This window comes from Hypomesus nipponensis, chromosome 23 (genome assembly GCF_054491055.1).
Source record: "Hypomesus nipponensis isolate SF chromosome 23, ASM5449105v1, whole genome shotgun sequence".
Taxonomy (NCBI): domain Eukaryota; kingdom Metazoa; phylum Chordata; class Actinopteri; order Osmeriformes; family Osmeridae; genus Hypomesus; species Hypomesus nipponensis.
This window is the reverse complement of record NC_140383.1, coordinates 19,982,501-20,000,443: the sequence shown is the minus strand read 5'-3', so window position 1 is coordinate 20,000,443 and position 17,943 is coordinate 19,982,501. Positions and strand designations below refer to the sequence as shown.

The 17,943-nt window shown below is 52.9% G+C and overlaps 1 protein-coding gene across 3 annotated transcripts in view; it reads left to right on the top strand.

The window, feature by feature from the left end:
* The window catches only part of clybl (citrate lyase beta like), a 56,872-nt gene that overhangs the window by 22,249 nt on the left and 16,680 nt on the right, over nt 1–17,943 (top strand). For all 3 annotated transcript variants that reach the window (XM_084689291.1, XM_084689290.1, XM_084689289.1), the window contains exon 2: nt 10,830–11,034. In XM_084689291.1, the coding sequence (XP_084545417.1) occupies nt 10,830–11,034 (205 nt within the window). The remainder of the gene's footprint in view (nt 1–10,829; nt 11,035–17,943) is intronic.

Sequence of the window (17,943 nt, the reverse complement as noted above, 5' to 3'; positions counted from 1 at the left end):
GCGCCCAGAACAGTCGTGGCCTGGCAGAGGGGGCTGTTCTGTGGGGGCCCTCACCCCTGGGGCCCCTTTCATCCTCCTCTAAGTGCTACAATGGGGCTCACAGGGCTTGAATGGTTGTTGCAGAGCGCACACTCACAGAGAAAGAGCTTATTTTGTTGTGCCCGAGTCAATAAAAATGCTAAGTTAAAAGTAAGCCCATCATCCCCACCTCCCACTCCCCAAACGACTTGCTTGACCTTTTATTTCCACTTCTATTGCGACTCGCTGATAAATGTAATATGACGTTTGTTTAAATTGACTGTAATGAAACAATGGGATGAAACATGATCTGGTATCAGGATACCAGGCTATGAATCAGCCTTATTAAAAATACCGGCCGATTCATTCAGCCTAATTATCAGACGCGAGAACAACTGTTCGGTGACGGTCTTAGACTATTTTCTTTTTCTGTGCTTTCTGAAACTTTTCCTCAAGCTGCATCCTTCTGAGTTCTCGCTCTTTGGCTTTTCCTGCTCAGCACCCTGAATAAAGACATCTCCCTTCTGTGTGTGTGTGTGTGTGTGTTGGTGTGTGTTTGTGTGTCTCTATCTCTGTGTGTGAGGGGTTGTCTGTGTAGGGGGATGTTCGGGTGTGTGTGTGCGTCTCTCTATTTGTGTGTGTGTGGTTGTCTGTGTAGGGGGATGTTCGGGTGTGCGTGTGCGTCTCTCTCTCTATCTCTGTGTGTGTGTGTGAGTGGTCGTGTGCGGAGGGGGTTGTGTTTGTGTGCGCGTGTGTCTGTGTAGGGGGGGGATGTGTTAGGGTGTGTGTGTTTGCGGTTGCCACTGCGGTAGGAGGCATTGTGAGAGGGGTATGAGGCGGGGGGGGGGGGGGGGGGGAGGAGGGCCGGGGACCGAGGGTGGACAACAGGTGGACAGACATGGGCTGGTGAAGAAAAGCCACCATGACTGGATCCTCGTGAAGCAGATTAAGGCATAAAAAAAAAAAAAAAACTAATGAGACAGGAGAGGAGGGGGCGAGGATGGAGGCCTGGGGGGCTGGGGGGGGGGAAACAGAAGAGAGGAGAGGAGAGGGGAAAGAAGAGAGGGACGAGGCCATGTTTGAGGACTGGAGGGGGGTGGGGAGGGGGAAATATGGTGTGGGAGAGAGAGAGAGAGAGAGAGAGAGAGAGAGAGAGAGAGAGAGAGAGAGAGAGAGAGAGAGAGAGAGAGAGAGAGAGAGAGAGAGAGAGAGAGAGAGAGAGAGAGAGAGAGAGAGAGAGAGAGAGAGAGAGAGAGAGAGAGAGAGAGAGAGAGAGAGAGAGAGAGAGAGAGAGAGAGAGAGAGAGAGAGAGAGAGAGGATGGGGGGATGGGTCCGGAAGAGTGGAAGGTTGGACCATGCGGAAAGAAGAGTTGTATAGAGGCACACCGGAAGAAACGGTACCAGGAAAAGGGGTATTGATAAAACAACAGTGGGACGCCACCGCGCGAGAGACCAGAAGGGAGGCCAGACCTCTGAGAGGCCGAGGGCGAGGTCAGCCGGCCCCAGCGCTGACTCAGACAGGAGAGCCAGGGAAGAAAAAAGGAAAGGAGGAGAGAGAATGTGAACAAACGAACGAGTTTGGTTCCCTGGGCTGCCCGTCTCAGTGTTCCTGTTCGTCCTGCAGAATTTCTCGCTCTGTCGGTCATGTCTTGAGACCTGAGGCTGTGGAGAACCAAACACAGCCTCACGCTGGGCCAAAGACCTGTGCCGTGGATGTTTTGTGTGTGCGCGTGTGCGTGTGTGTGCGTGTGCATCCAGAAAGGAGGAAGTGTGAGACAGGAGGGGGGTCATGGAAACCTGATAAATATTAATGGCTTTTTGACCATTTTGTTTCACACCTTCCCCCCAGTTCTTCTCTTCCGACTCCTCCTGCTTGTGCTTTTCCCTCCCTCCCTCCCTCCCTCCCTCCCTCCCTCCCTCCCTCCCTCCCTCCCTCCCTCCCTCCCTCCCTCCCTCCCTCCCTCCCTCCCTCCCTCCCTCCCTCCCTCCCTCCCTCCCTCCCTCCCTCCCTCCGCCTCCTTTCTATTCCTCCCTACCTTCAAACCTCCCTCATCCTCATCTTCCTCCTCGTCTTCCTCTCAGCTCGCAGTGGACAGCCAGTTTGTTGATACACCGCAGCATTGATTTACTCCCTCCCTCCCTCCCCCCTCCCCCCCTCCCTCCCCCCTCCCCCCTCCCTCTCTCCCTCCCACCCTCCCTCCCTCCCTTCTCCTCCTCCTTCAGTCATCTTTATTTATTCATCCCAACTTCTTCCTTTATTTCTCCCAAGCAAAGCAGCTGTAGACTGCTGGAGGTAGTTTGCATATTAAAGACCGTGCGAGTAGCCAAGGGTAAAGGAGACACCCACAAATCTACCCGCATTCTCATTTCTGAGTGTCCGACCCAGCTTCTGGCTGCGAAATGCAGGTGAGTGTACATATCTGAGGGCTGAGAGAGAGAGAGAGGGCGAGAGATAGGAAGGGAGAAAATGGAGCCAGGACGTGAACCGACCGAGGTTCCCTTCCAAGAAGCCCGTCGTTAAACGTCGCCGCCGCCGACCTCTGCTGAGCGCCGTTCGCCGTCAACCCCGCACAGGGTCGCGCCTGCCGTCAGAAGACCCGGTCACACGATGATGGTCCGCACTGACGTTCTGCCTGGTGAGCTGGCCTGCTGGCTGTTACCAGTAGGCCACGTTGTCTGCGGCAGGCTGCTGTTATGTCAGAGAGAGCCGCCGCGCAGGGTAACACAGCGGAGTTGTTGGATTGGATGGCCGTTTGCTCCCAGGATGTCGGTGTTTTGAGGGGGTTTTGTTCGGAGGAGCTTGCGTGGGGCTGCTAGGCTGTATGGGGCGCCCAGCTAACCGTGGGCGCTGCTCCCCCACCCCCCCAGCGTGCCCATCTTGGGCCCTGGGAAGAGGAGGCTTGCAGGGCTGTGGTAGCAGGGCACTGTAGGCGATGTCCGACGACAGCTGCGAGGAGAGCAAACTGGGCGCCATCTTTACGTCCCTTCCACTTTCCGCCGCCCCCCGTTCTGCTTATCCGCCCCCTCCCCCCCCCCCCCCCTCCAAATTCCATCTAGCAGCAAATAAACACAGCATCGCACACTCTTACAGATTACACCCCAGACCACTAAAACCACCATTAAGCTAACGCAGCCACACGGACCGAGTTATCGCAACCCCCTCCCCCCCCCCCCAAAAAAAAAAAAAAACGGGGGAAAAAAAAGGAAGAGAGCATAAGTATTTGGTCATGTTGCGGCCTTGCATACTTGTACTGTGGGGGCCGTAAAACATATAAAACATATCTGGTGGTTTACTGGGAGAATGTTGTCCAGATGTAGGGGTGTGTTGGTGTAAAGCCGTCCAGATCGCGTGGTCTGGTGGTGAGGTAGTATGTGTGTCCGGGGCCCACGCTGGGGACAGGACCTGGGCTTCCAGCGCTACTGTAACGTAGCAATAACGTTTATGGCCCCCCGCTTTTACAAGCAGATCCTCTGGGTAATTTGGGGGAATATTAAATCGTTCATATTAGCCAGTAGTTCTACCGTTTTCTTATTAGGCTCCATGAGAGCCAGGGCTGAGAGGAGCGCTGCATGAACATTGGATTAATCCTCTAATCAAATAAATGAGTTCATGATAAGCTTGCTCAGTAGTTTTATTGAGGGTATTGGATGGGCGATATGGAACTTGAAGTGCGGTTGCTGCACGCTTGGCCACCACTCCAGTCACTGGTCTGGTAAAATCCGAGTTTATTGTTGTGGAGGGTGAGAATTGGTGGAAATGGATTTGCCATGTTTGCTTTTATCGTCTAGTTTAAGTTTTCCTTTTCTGAGTAAAAGTTGGAATGTTGTTTTATGAGGCATATCACAATGCTAATGCACTGGAGTCATAGTCTTCTAATCAGCAAAAAGTTGCAGTATAAATACAGAAGTGATGTGGAACGCCATGAGGTAAGACAAGAAATTGCTCACCATTTTAACTTTTATATTGATTCAATACAGAACTTAGACTTCCCTCATCTAAATAAAACAGTACCATTTTTATTGTGCAATGGTTTTGTTGGCAATTAATTCCACTACTTGTCAAATGAATTCCCCAATAGGAATTAATCATGCGCTTGGTTGCTAAAGGAAAATAGCCGATACAGGCAGAAGAATCTGAAGTGTGTGTGTGTGTGTGTGTGTGTGTGTGTGTGTGTGTGTGTGTGTGTGTGACCGTACATTAGGAAGTAGCGTTTCAGATGAGTGCCTGATAGCCTTGCTCCCTGAATAGAAAACATGCTGACTTGATTAGGCTGAACAGTGCTTACAGATATAATAGGCCAGTGACACTGTTGTGACAGTGCAGGGACCAGACCTTGGGCTCTATCTTGCACCCTATCTTGCACCCAGCGCAATTGACTTAGTCAACGACGCAAGTGTCATTCCTAGTTTGCACTCGACGCAAAGCCGACTTTTCCCTCCACAGACGCACGTCGAAATGACTTTGCGCTCCAGTGGGCGGTTCAGCGAAAAAGGAGGCGCGTTCCGGCGCAAACGTTCCCTGTTGCTATTTTGCAGTTTCCGAAAAACATTTCCGCCACTGACCGGCAAAAACGTGGTTTAAATTCAATGGCGTAATATTCAGATGCTATTTTAAGGGCGCAAGCTTGGTCCGTGCGCACTGCTGGCGAGGCCAGGGTCTTCTTTCTGCGAAGCTAAGTTACATTGTTTTGATTTATGGCGTGTTACATTTCTTCAATGATTATAAAAATATTTTCATAAGAAATTGTAGCCTATGTGAACTTCATTTGTAACAACGGTGGCAATTTCCTCCCATGACTGTTTAACCGAAGCTAATTTGGTTAGGTTTCTTCTCCCATGCCCATCAGAATCAGAATTCGGTTTATTCGCCATGAAGTTTATGTTACACAAATATGCGATTTGCTGTGGTAGGAAGGTGCAAACAATAAACATATGCTGGTATAAATTAAGTACATTACTTAAACTAATTCTAAGAACTAAACAATTTAAAAATATAACAATTTAAAAAAAAATAATATATGTAAAAATAAGAATAATAATTTGAAATATAGCTGCAAGCAGCAATGTGGTGGCCAAGCAGTCAAATGACCCATAAAACACTTTAGAAATCCTCAGAACAGGGTTCCGAGTGCATGCAGCAAGTTTGGTGTGAATCCATCAAAGATTTGCTGAGATACGACCCAACTTCCTGTTGGCTGGTTTAATGGCACATTTTGACTGCCTGTACCGGGCAAACGGTTCTGAAAATCAAAAAAATCATGTGAAACCCTGTGTGAGGCTTGGTCTGAAGATACTCTCTGCCAAATTTGGTGAAGATTGGACAACATGTGTGGGAGGAGTAAAGAAAAAACGTTTTTCAATGAATTCAAAATGGCGGCCGGATCAATTCGGCTATTATCACAAGTTATCATGTATCACATAGGGGATGTCCCAACATATCATGAGACAAAGGAATCACTTAATAAAAGCAAACAAATCAACAGTTATTGGCCAAAACACATTTTTGCTTCCTGCGGCCACGCCCAGTGATCACATGACACCAAATTAATTGGACAGCCTCAAAAGAGAGTTCCGAGTCATCATATTAAGTTTGGTGTTGATTTCTCAAAGATTAGCTGAGATATGACCCAACTTCCTGTTTGGTTGCTTTGTTGACGATTTTGATTGGCTGTACCGGACAAACGGTTTTGAAAATCAAATATCCTTTCATAACATCTGTGAGGGTTGGTCTGATGATAATGTGTGCCAATTCTGGGGAAGATTTGAAAAAAATAGAAGTAGTTGAAGCGAAAAAACGTGTTTCCTTAAAATTCAAAATGGTGGAAAATCTATATAACCGGAAAATGACGTCATAGGGTGTGTTGAACTCGTCTTGATCCAGGGAATCCAATGGTACCTCATTTTTGAAAATCGGTCATACGGTTCAAAAGTTACGTGTGTAAACACAAGTCCAACTTTGACCAGTTGGTGGCGCTAGAGTGCTCCCATGAGAGACATGAAACTTGGTGAATATAAAGAGGGGACTGTGCTTAATAAGTGTGCCAAATTTCACAACTTTTTACCATACGGTTCTAGGGGCTGCCATAGACTCCAATGACAGAAGAAGTGTAATAATAATAAGAAAAGGTAGAATCACTTATGTGGCTTCGCCGCTTCGCGGCTTGGCCACCAATAAGTAGCATGAGTGGGCAATTTAGTGCAATGAGAAAAATGCTCTGCCTTTCTCATACAATGTCACTTCTCTATATTTTACGGCCCTGACGACAACGTCGATCTCCTCGGCTGTGAACCGCTGGCGTGCGCCTGGCAAATCCGCCGTTATAATAGCAATTCACAATGGAACAAGCGCTGCTCTTAAAGGGAATGTGAGATGATGCTCTGATTGGTTTATTGCACGTTACGCCCAAACCACACCCATTAGTAATGTAGCTACTTCAGACCAACCCTTTTTAGATTTGCGCCAGGTGCAAAGTCATTTATCCCGCTGGCAAAATAACAACCAAGCTGAAGTCACGCCCACAAAGTTACTTGCGCTTTGCGTTTTGATACTTGCGTTTCAGATCGTCAAAATAGGGGGGCTTGGATGACAGCACATGACATCCTTCTCAAGCCAGGGAGTTCATAAACATGGCTGACGGAGGCCTGTGAGGCGGTTCTCCTAGTTTTGGACTACTGCCTGTTCCCATGCCAGACCGCAGAGTAGGTATCTCTCTAGAGGAGAACTTCTAGCTCATCCCGTTCCTGCTGATGGTTCTCAGCACTGTCAGCAACAGGCTCTGATGGAACATTTCCCAGATGTGGACAGTGACCTGGTCCTTCTGTCAGACAGCAGGTATGTGAGACAGCAGTCCTGTCAGACAGCAGTCCTGTCAGACAGCAGGTATGTGAGACAGCAGTCCTGTCAGACAGCAGTCCTGTCAGACAGCAGTCCTGTCAGACAGCAGTCCTGTCAGACAGCAGGTATGTGAGACAGCAGTCCTGTCAGACAGCAGTCCTGTCAGACAGCAGTCCTGTCAGACAGCAGGTATGTGGGACAGCAGGTATGTGAGACAGCAGTCCTGTGAGACAGCAGTCCTGTGAGACAGCAGTCTTGTCAGACAGCAGTCCTGTCAGACAGCAGATATGTGGGACAGCAGTCCTGTCAGACAGCATTCCTGTGAGACAGAATTCCTGTGAGACAGCAGGTATGTGAGACAGCAGGTATGTGAGACAGCAGGTATGTGGGACAGCAGGTATGTGGGACAGCAGTCCTGTGAGACAGCAGTCCTGTGAGACAGCAGTCCTGTGAGACAGCAGTCCTGTCAGACAGCAGTCCTGTGAGACAGCAGTCCTGTCAGACAGCAGTCCTGTGAGACAACAGTCCTGTGGTACAACAGTCCTGCGAGACTGCAGGTATGTGGGACAGCAGGTATGTGAGACAACAGTCCTGTGAGACTGCAGGTATGTGAGACAGCAGTCTTGTCAGACAGCAGGTATGTGGGACAGCAGGTATGTGAGACGTCTGTCTTCCTGTGTCTGTCTCTGTGTCTGATCTGTGAACCAGAATCCACGTTGCGTGTTCACAACTCGCTTCAAGTTCATGTCTTTTATTTGTCAGGTACGCAGAACAGCACAAGGTCAGACTGGGCACCGAAATTCCTCTCCCTTGGGAATGCACGGCTTCATTGGATTGAGTCAAAGCTCTGCCAAAGATGCTAAGTCTATTAAGCCTCTGGTCCTAGGTAGCTACCTACAGCATAGCTTACCTCTCAGTGGAAGCTCGACCACTGCAGTGTGTGCTTGAGGAGCGCATGGCTGTGCAGGAGTTGGGTTAAGTGGATGTTCTTCAGGCTGTATGTGGAAACACCTCCTCCATATAGTCCTGTATGGACAGCCATACCTCTGCTGTAGCCTGGCGTAATGCCTACACACACACACACACACACACACACACACACACACAGATCAGATTCAGGCCAGTTCAGGCTAGGTCCAGTCCAGATTGAGGCTATAGACCTGGACCACATCAATGCCCAATCCAGGCCAGAGCTATGCCAGATTCAGTCTCTTCAACTGAGCGTTTTCTAGCACCAATCACATGCTGCGTCTGGGCAGACACATCTGCTTTTCAGGTGATTGTACGCTCACCTTTTCTGACTTGTCTGCCCTCACTGGTATCTCACCTGTGCACTGTATGTCAGACACACGCTGTTTTTTACCACTGTAACAATGGCTGGATGGGGCATGTCTGTCTGTCTCTGTATCCGGACGTGTCTCTCTCTCTCTCTCCCTCTCTCCCTCACTGACCTGTGTTGCCCCTTCCTCAACCCACCAGTCCCCAGGTTACTGTAGAATGAGACCCCCTGCCAAGAGTAAAGAGGAGAAAGGGTCAGAGAGGTAGAATAAGAGAGAGAGAAATGCTGAATGTGGTTTCTCTACCTGACCTCTGCTCCGATGTCAGCTAAACTGTCTGTCTCTCTCTCTCTTCCCCTTCTCCATCCCTCTCTCACCACTCTTTCATTAAGGTGTCTCTCCCTCCCTCCCCCCTCCTTTCCTTTTTTTATGAAATCTAGTCTTTAATTACCGTTACCGTCTTTGTGTAAGCGCCCCCCCCCTCACTCTTCCCACCACCTCCACTTCCATTCTAATTTATTTGCCTTTCAAGTGGGCACTTTAAAATGCCTTTTCACCATTCACCCTGGAGCTGTCTGCACTGAATAGAGAGGACTTCATTTGAGTCTCAACAGCCCCCTCCCCCCCCCCTGCCCTCCTGCCCCCCCCCCCCCCCCCCCCCCCGCCACCGCGCCCGTCCCTCCACTTACATCCCTGTTTTCCTTTTGAAATGTCCCTATTAGCTTATTATTTTTTGCTTTTTTTTGGCGTGTCTGTTCCCCGCCGCCCTGTTGGGGCCCTCTTGCACTCTGTCCTCCTCCTTTCCGTTTAGTCGTCCATCCCAGCACTCTCATCCCAGGGCTCTCATCCCAGCACTCTCATCCCAACACTCTCATCCCAGTGCTCTCATCCCAGTGCTCTCATCCCAACACTCTCATCCCAGTGCTCTCATCCCAGAACTCTCATCCCAACACTCTCATCCCAGTGCTCTCATCCCAGCACTCTCATCCCAACACTCTCATCCCAACACTCTCATCCCAGTGCTCTCATCCCAGAACTCTCATCCCAGCACTCTCATCCCAACACTCTCATCCCAGTGCTCTCATCCCAGAACTCTCATCCCAGCACTCTCATCCCAGTGCTCTCATCCCAGTGCTCTCATCCCAACACTCTCATCCCAACAATCTCATCCCAGCGCTCTCATCCCAGTGCTCTCCTCCCAACACTCTCATCCCAGTGCTCTCATCCCAACACTCTCATCCCAGTGCTCTCATCCCAGAACTCTCATCCCAACACTCTCATCCCAGTGCTCTCATCCCAGAACTCTCATCCCAACACTCTCATCCCAGAACTCTCATCCCAGTGCTCTCATCCCAGAACTCTCATCCCAGCACTCTCATCCCAACACTCTCATCCCAGGGCTCTCATCCCAGCTGGGCTTACTCCAAGGCCTTGATTGATACTGGAGGGCGCGTGTGTCTGACGCCTTGTTGACAGGATTAAGTGGCTATTGAGATGACTCCGGCCTCTTTAGAGAACAAAAGAAGGAAAAGAGAAGACTTCAGATCCCTCTCTTATTTTTCTTTTTTTCTTTTTTTTCCCCCCTTTCCTTCTTTTTTTTTGCTCCCCCCCTCTTCGCTGTGATCTATAGATATGATAGGTGGCAGGGCAGGGGGCCTGTGGAGCCGTAGTGACAGGTGAGATGTGTTTCCTATGTAATTAGACACTGGCCATCCTAATCATTTAGGCCACGCTTTGGTGCTAATTGTCAGAGCAGCCAAATCCACAGAACAAATAATTAAGATGTGTGCCATAATTGCGCGTTATTGATGTGTGTGTTTGTGTGTGCGGGTCGGTGGGTACATTTTTTTTATGTGTGTGAGTGTGCGTGTGTGTGTGGGGGGGGGGACTGTGGGTGGCTAAGTGATGAGCCATGTTCTAACTTCTGGGAGGCACAATCAATAAACAGTCATTTCACTACCCTGTGTGAGAGAGATTATGTGTGGAGTGTGTGAGGTGTATAGTGTGTGTTTGGGGTGTGGAGTGTGTGAGATATATAGTGTGTTTGGGGTGTGTGAGGTGTATAGTGTGTGTTTGGGGTGTGGAGTGTGTGAGATATATAGTGTGTTTGGGGTGTGTGAGGTGTATAGTGTGTGTTTGGGGTGTGGAGTGTGTGAGATATATAGTGTGTTTGGGGTGTGTGAGGTGTATAGTGTGTGTTTGGAGTGTAGAGTGTGTGTGTGTGTGTGTGTGTGTGTGTGGAGACTAAGCCTTTCCCTTGTTGCCTACTGACAGCCTGTGATCCAGCTATCATTAGCAGGAAGCACTATACTGATCTGCTGTTGTCCAAACTTTAATTGTTCTGCCCCCGCTAGTGTACGCATAAACACAGGGGCTGTTTGTTTGTGTGTGTGTGTGTGTTTGCAATGCCATTGATAATAGGTTTCCAAAGCAGCCTAGATCAACACCCCCCCACCCCCATTTGAAAAGAATCTCAAAGCAGAGCAGAGATCCTTACACAGGGCTAAATGCTACAGCTGAACTACCATCCTTCCACCAGGCACGTCAACAAAAAAACTGAAACGCTCAGGAAAAGTATAGACCAGAGCTGATGAGCTTGAACTTTGTCTGACTTTTGTGTGAAACAAAAACGTATTCGCACGAAAAGAACGTTCCGGAACGTTCAGTCGTTCACCTCACCTGTGTGTTTGTGTGTCAGGGCAGCTGGATGGCTCCTGTCTGCGTGGGGCCAGAGGGGTGCCCCAGCACGTCGGCACCACTCGGCCTACTCCCCCACGTACGTCCCCCGACGCGCCGTGCTCTACTGCCCCGGCAACGACGTCAGGAAGCTGCGCAAGCTGGCCTCGCTCGACCTGGACTGTGCCGTCCTCGACTGCGAGGACGGGGTGGCACTGAGCAAGAAGGTAGGACACCCCACACACACACACCACACACACGCACACACACACGCGTGCTCGTCACAGTCCGGCTCTCTGGCTCCAGACAGGTGCTAGTCCTTAATGACCGAAAGCAGGCGGATCTCTGAGCTGCTTAAAACAAGCACGTTTCACCCCATTGTGGAGGCACAATGGCAGAATAGCCCTCCCCCTCCCCCAATCACGGGCCTTTAAAACAAGGTGACCACACCCCACTGGGCCCGCCACAGGAAGCCAGCAGATGCAGCAGGTTAAAGGCGTGCATGCACTCGGTCGCAAATACACACTCGCACGCACGCACGCACACAGTCACGCACATATACATAGTCACAGGGACTCACACACTTACGCAGTCACACATACACGCTGTCACGCGCACGCATACAAACAGACACACTCACCCGTGCACATACACACAGTCACACACAGACAGTCACACACATCCATACACATACTCACAGTCAAACACACACACACACACACACATCCTCTCTCTCGCTCACATACACAAAAACACACCCACTCGCTCTCTCTCTCTGACACACACACACACACACACAGAGAGAGACAAACGCACCCACAGCAGGTTTGAGAGCATTCTTTTCCCGCCCCCGCTAGCCCTCCACCATTGGTCCAAGCGGCATGCCCCGTGAAATCGGGATTGGTCGGAGGGCACGCGGACATGTCCAGAGCAGAGCGTGAGAGTGACAAAGGTTGTGAAGGAGGGAGAGAGGACACCAGGGACGGGGCTGGGGGGGCTGGGGGGGGGGTCATGTGGGAGGACAATGGCAAGTGGGACTGGGTGACGAGCAGCAGGCTGGAATCCTGACAGGAACCCCCTTCTCCCTGTCAGAGCCGATGGACAGCCCTTACGTCTTACTTCGGTCGGGAGGGAGGGAGGGAGGGAGGGAGGGGGGAGGGAGGGAGGGAGGGAGGGGAGGGAGGGAGGTGGGGAGGGAGGTGGGGAGGGAGGTGGGGAGGGGAAGGGGAAGAGAGCTCGAGGGAGAAGGGAAGCGAGCGGAAAGGGCAAGAGTAGGAGATGGGAGGATTGAGAAGGACAGAGGGAGAGGGGGGCGGGGAGGCAGGGAGAGCGGGACAAATTCAAGCAGCCGTTTTCGAGGAGATGCGATGAGAAGAGTGAGTCTGTCACTCACAGAAAGTGACCAACTCGTGTCTGTATGTCCTTCGAATCTGAGAGACAGGGAGAGGGAGGGAAAGAGAGGGAGAGATGGAGAGAGAGAGAGACAAAAACCTGAAAGGAGATGCGTAGTGTATTAAATAACTCCTCTCCAATACTCCCAATATAATATTGGGATTTGCAATGCTTGTTGTTGCATGTAGGCTGTTACAGTCTAAACACATCTGTGGAGTGTGTGTGTGTGTGTGTGTGCGCGTGCGAGCCCCTGTCTCTGACGGATAAAAAACGGCAGATATATCAACACTCCCACGGCCAACTCTGCAACCCTACCAGCCCTGAGGCACATGAAAAGGCACATAGCCAGGCCTATACACTATATTGACCTCCAGCGACTGCCTGGCCTGTTAATCCTGTTAGCTGACCCTTTCTCTGGTCAGGTGAGACACAATGGGTCTCCAGCCATGTCCAGTCCTCGTCGTCTGTCAGCTTTGAAGGAATCACCCATACGACACACAACCAGCATTGCCTGGACTTTTTTACTTCACTGATTTCATTTCTTAACGTGAAAATGTGTTGTAAAGTTGGCGATGAAAGGCTTCTTCTTTGTCTCCCACCTCCCTCTGGCTCTTGGGAGCTATGTCATTTCATCCTTGATATCCATGGGGGTTGGTGTGTGTGTGTGTGTGTGTGTGTGTGTGTGAGAGGGAGTGTATAAGATTTCACCACACGCACACATGCACACTCCAATTGCAGTAAGCTTTTACACAAACAAATATGACCTCTGTCCGCTTTCACAGTCCAGTGAGAGAGCTTCTCCGAGACCAGGGCTTAGTGGACGTATGTATTCGTGTGAGCGTGTGTGTGTGTTTGTGTGTGTATGAAATGGCATCTGTTTATGTGCGGCGCGTTTTTATTTCTGCGCGCGTGTGCGCGCCTAGCCTTTGCGCGCGTCTGTTCGAGGGTGCTTTTAAAAGTACATGCGTCGTGTATCGCGGTATGCTTGGGTATTCCAGAGTGCGTGCATGCGTGAGTGTGTATCTAAACGTGTGTGTGTGTGTGTGTGTGTGTGAGGTGGTCCCTGCAGTCTAGGCCTTGCCACCGGGCCATCTGGAGAGGAAGTGGAGTGTGACGTACAGTATAGTTTGGGAGCAGGCGCCGTGGAGACGGCGCAGCAGTTAGTTCATTAGTCCCAAACTTCCAGGGATTAGGAGAGGATCTCTACGGTGGGGGTGGTGGGGGGGGGGGGAGGGGCGGGGGCGCGCAGGAGGTGGCGGTTTGGGGCGCGGGGGGGGGGGGTTAGTCAGGGGGGAGTGGCACGCAGACGCAGAGAACGAGAGAGGACGGGACGCAAACGATCTGAACCCTCGAGACCCCTCGGAGGGGGGGGGGGGAGGGCGGGACGGGGGGAGGGGGGGGGGGAGACAGGTGTAGCCGTCAGCTCCGCTACAGGGTGTTAGCTGCCCCCCCCCCCCCCTTCTCCTCCCCACTGTTCTTACAGATATGATGAGATGTGTGAGAGTGTTAGAGCGGTCAGGCTTGTCTTGCCCTCTCCCTCCCCTCCCTCCCTCCCTCCCTCCCTCCCTCCCTCCCTCCCTCCCTCCCTCCCTCCCTCCCTCCCTCCCTCCCTCCCTCCCTCCCTCCCTCCCTCCCTCCCTCCCTCCTTCCTCCTCTCCTCCAGGGTTGGTGGTGACAGTTAGCAGGCTCAGGGCGACTATCCTCCGCTCCTCCTCTGCCCTCCTCCCTCTCCCCCTTCCCCATGGTGACTGCCCCCTCGCTCCTCACCTCTCCTCCTCCCCCTCCTCCCCCCTACCCTCCTACCAGGGTTCAGCGTGGCAGTTAGCTCGCCCTCAGCGCCTCTCTGCTTCTGTCTCTTTCTCCGATCCTCTCTTTTTCATTCTCTCTTTTTCTCTCTTTTTCTCTCTCTTTCTCTCTTTCTCTCTCTTCTCTCTCTCTCTCTCTCTCTCTCTCTCTCTCTCTCTCTCTCTCTCTCTCTGTCTCTCTCTCTCTCTCTCTCTCTCTCTCTCTCTCTCTCCCCTCCCCCGTCTCTCTCCGTCTGTCTTGTGGGCAGAGTAGGGGCAGTATAGAGGCCTGGCATCGGTTGGCAAGGCGACAAGCCTGCTGTGCCGTTGTCATGGCAAACTTAATCGCTGCTTGCGAGTGTACCAGCAAACGTCAACACAAATGCACGCAAGCCATCAAATACACACACACACACACATTTGTTAGGCTTCATCTTACATAACCATTTTGGAATCATCGTTTGACGACAATATGTTCATATAGTAATAATATACTGTATCTTATTCATGTGACGTTTGGATATGAAAGTAAAGAGTACAGAAATGCACCCGTAGTTATCAGCATGTCGCCAAATTATGACATGTTCTCCCAGTCATTCACAATCCTGTCCAGCTACACAGCCACACGGCACACACACATTTCCTCTGAAATACTTCCAACAGTTCTGTTCGTTACAGGTCAGGCTTTACACCTGCAGAGAGCAGTGAAGGATAGGTATACATTGGACACACTGTGTCACACACAAACACACACACACACGCGCGCACTTACTGAGCTATCAGATTGGTGTGTGCCATGTGGCTCACTAGAATTCTCTCAGGGAGTTGTCCGTAGCATGGCGATAGAGCGAGCACACACACATATTACTGAGAACAGGCACTATATTGTTACTCTATCATGAGTACCTTACATGTGCAGTATACGGCCCCATTGTAAATGGTTTACTGTAGAGCCTTCTGTGTGTGATTCTGTATAGGGACTATTTATATCGTCCCAGTGAAAGTGAGATGCACTGGCCTCGGATCAAAGTTTGTGAATTCTGAATTATGCATCTGACTGTCATCCGATATGTGTCCTGAAGTTGAATGCACATATTGTTAGTGGAGGGGACGGTCAAGTACAGTGAGTGGAAGTGGATTCATATGGATAAACACACACACACACACACACACACAGAGACTTGGCAGATGGACCACTTGGGATCAGCCCTGGCGACTTAAATGATGGATGTGTGTGTATGTGTGTGAGTGTGTATGGATGACTGCGTGCTTGTGTGTGTGTGTGTGTGTGTGTGGATCTCAGAGGGCCCTCTGGAGTTGAGAGAAACTCCCAGCCAGCCTGCCAAGAATCACAAGCAGGTATGTGAGCTGCCTTACCCAGAAAACACAGCCTGCCCCTGGCCTCCAGAACTGAGATGATCCCTGCCAAAGCACCACGCTCGTCAAAGACACGTCTGTGTGTGTGTGTGTGTTCAGTGTCAGGTGTCCTGTGAGGGCGAGAGGTGACGGAAAGGTCAGAGAGTTTAGGGGAGGTGCTGAAGGAGCTCTGATCACGTTGTTCTGCAACGTTCAAAGTTGTAGCAGGTGTGTGATGGGTGGAGGGACCAGGGAGGGAGGGAGGGAGGGAGGGAGGGAGGGAGGGAGGGAGGGAGGGAGGGAGGGAGGGAGGGAGGGAGGGAGGGAGGGAGGGAGGGAGGGAGGGAGGGAGGGAGGGAGGGAGGGAGGGAGGGAGGGAGGGAGGGAGGGAGGGAGGGAGGGAGGGAGGGAGGGAGGGAGGGAGGGAGGGAGGGAAGGGAGGGAGGGAGGGAGGGAGGGAGGGAGGGAGGGAGGGAGGGAGGGAGGGAGGGAGGGAGGGAGGGAGAATGGCTGAGCGGAGGAGAACAGAGAGGTTGTCTTTGTGCCCGTCTCCTCTCCTGTTCCGGAGCTGCGTTACTGTGTTTGTACTGGCAGAGGACCTGGCCACACTCTACTGTGCTACGTGGCCTGGAAATCACAGGGAGAGGAGGAGGGGCAGGGGAGGGGAGGAGGGGCAGGGGAGGGGAGGAGGGGCAGGGGAGGGGAGGAGGGGCAGGGGAGGGGAGGAGGGGCAGGGGAGGGGAGGAGGGGCAGGGGAGGGGAGGAGGGGCAGGGGAGGGGAGGAGGGGCAGGGGAGGGGAGGAGGGGCAGGGGAGAGGAGGAGGGGCAGGGGAGGGGAGGAGGGGCAGGGGAGAGGAGGAGGGGCAGGGGAGGGGAGGAGGGGCAGGGGAGACGAGAGAGACGTGGGGCAGGGGAGGGGAGGAGGGGCAGGGGAGAGGAGGAGGGGCAGGGGAGGGGAGGAGGGGCAGGGGAGACGAGAGAGACGTGGGGCAGGGGAGGGGAGGAGGGGCAGGGGAGGGGAGGAGGGGCAAGGGAGGGGAGGAGGAGTAGAGACGAGAGAGACGTGGGGCAGGGGAGGGGAGGAGGGGCAGGGGAGGGGAGGAGGGGCAGGGGAGGGGAGGAGGGGCAGGGGAGGGGAGGGGAGGAGGGGCAGGGGAGGGGAGGAGGAGTAGAGACGAGAGAGACGTGGGGCACGGCAGAAGGAGGGGAGTCGAAGAGATGGGAGAGGAAGGAGGAGAGGGAGGAGGAGGATTGAGCACCACCGTCTGCGTGGAGCACGCTAGCAGAGCCGTCGCTTTGCTAGCAGCGCGCGTCCTCCGCCGCCGCCCGCGAGCCGCCGCGAGGTGGGACGAGGCGTCGCTCCCTGGACGTCTCCCGCCGTGCCTCGGGTGCCGCGCCGCTCGTCGGACGGCTAACGCGCGCGCGCCCTCTCGCCCTCTCGCTGGAGTCAGCCCGTCCTTCACCTGAGCCGTGCACATCTGACGCGGCGGGGGGGCGAGCACGTGCCGTGTCAGTCCCCGAGCCTTCGCCCGCCCGCCCGGCCGCTGCACACTGTCCGTTGCGCCTCTCAGAACTCTCCTGGCGCCTGCCATATTACAAACGCTGACATCAAGTACGTGTCGTGTTCTGCGCATTCTGATGCCGCTTCGATGGCCGCGCGGCTCCTCGTCCGGTCAGACGTCGGTTTCCGGCGAAGAGCAGGGGGGGAGAGGGGGGGGGGGGAGAAAACGTCCGTTTGCGCTCCGCGTACCGACTCTGGACGGACTTGCCTGTCAGAGAGAGCGAGGCCTGGGTGACGGCCTGTGTTTGGAGGCTGGCGTGGAGGCAGCCCCCAGTTCGGAGGCTGTCAGTCTGAAGGAGGTCGAGGAGGGCAGCTTGACGCGTTGCGGCGGAGAAGGGCCAAGGGATCCCCGCCGCGAGGGTTTGAAGACGCGCGCGAGCGCCGGCCCGTGCTGTGCCGCGCGCCCGCCGCCCGGTTGGAGCCCCGCGCGTCTGCTCCGAGGGTGTGTTCAAGAGCTGCCCTCTCCACTGGAAGGTCAGCGCGGGCGCACTCGAAAAGATCCATCGCGCGCGTGTGTGTGCGTTTCCGGGCGCGTCTGCGTCCGCCCGTCGGTGTTTGTGGGGCCGCGCGCGCGTGTGTGTATGAGTGCATGTCAGCCTAATGATGAGCGTTATGGAGGGAATCAAAGAGGAGGGCGAGTCGGCGTTGGAGGAGCATGCCCAGTAGGGTGCTAGGTGATTGGAGAGGCAGCTTTGAAGGAACTTGTTGGACGGCCGTACATTAATGTAAAAGATCTCCTTTTTCAAAGGGCTTTATTCAAGCTCCGAGTCCCGGGTCCACAGGGGCCCTGGTCCGCCAGCGTGGTCCCCCCGTCGGTTTACCAAGGAAGGAAGACAAGATAAAGAAATGGAGACAGAAGGATGGCAGGTCGTCGGAACGAAGGGAGACGGAAACAAAGGAAAGAAGGAAGGAAAGAATCAGAATCAGAAAGGGATTTATTCGCCGTGAAAGTTTGCACAGACAAGGGATTGACTTTGGCAGGAAGGTGCATACAATAAACATATAGGAACCTAAAATTTAAATCTGTGGACTATCTATACTAA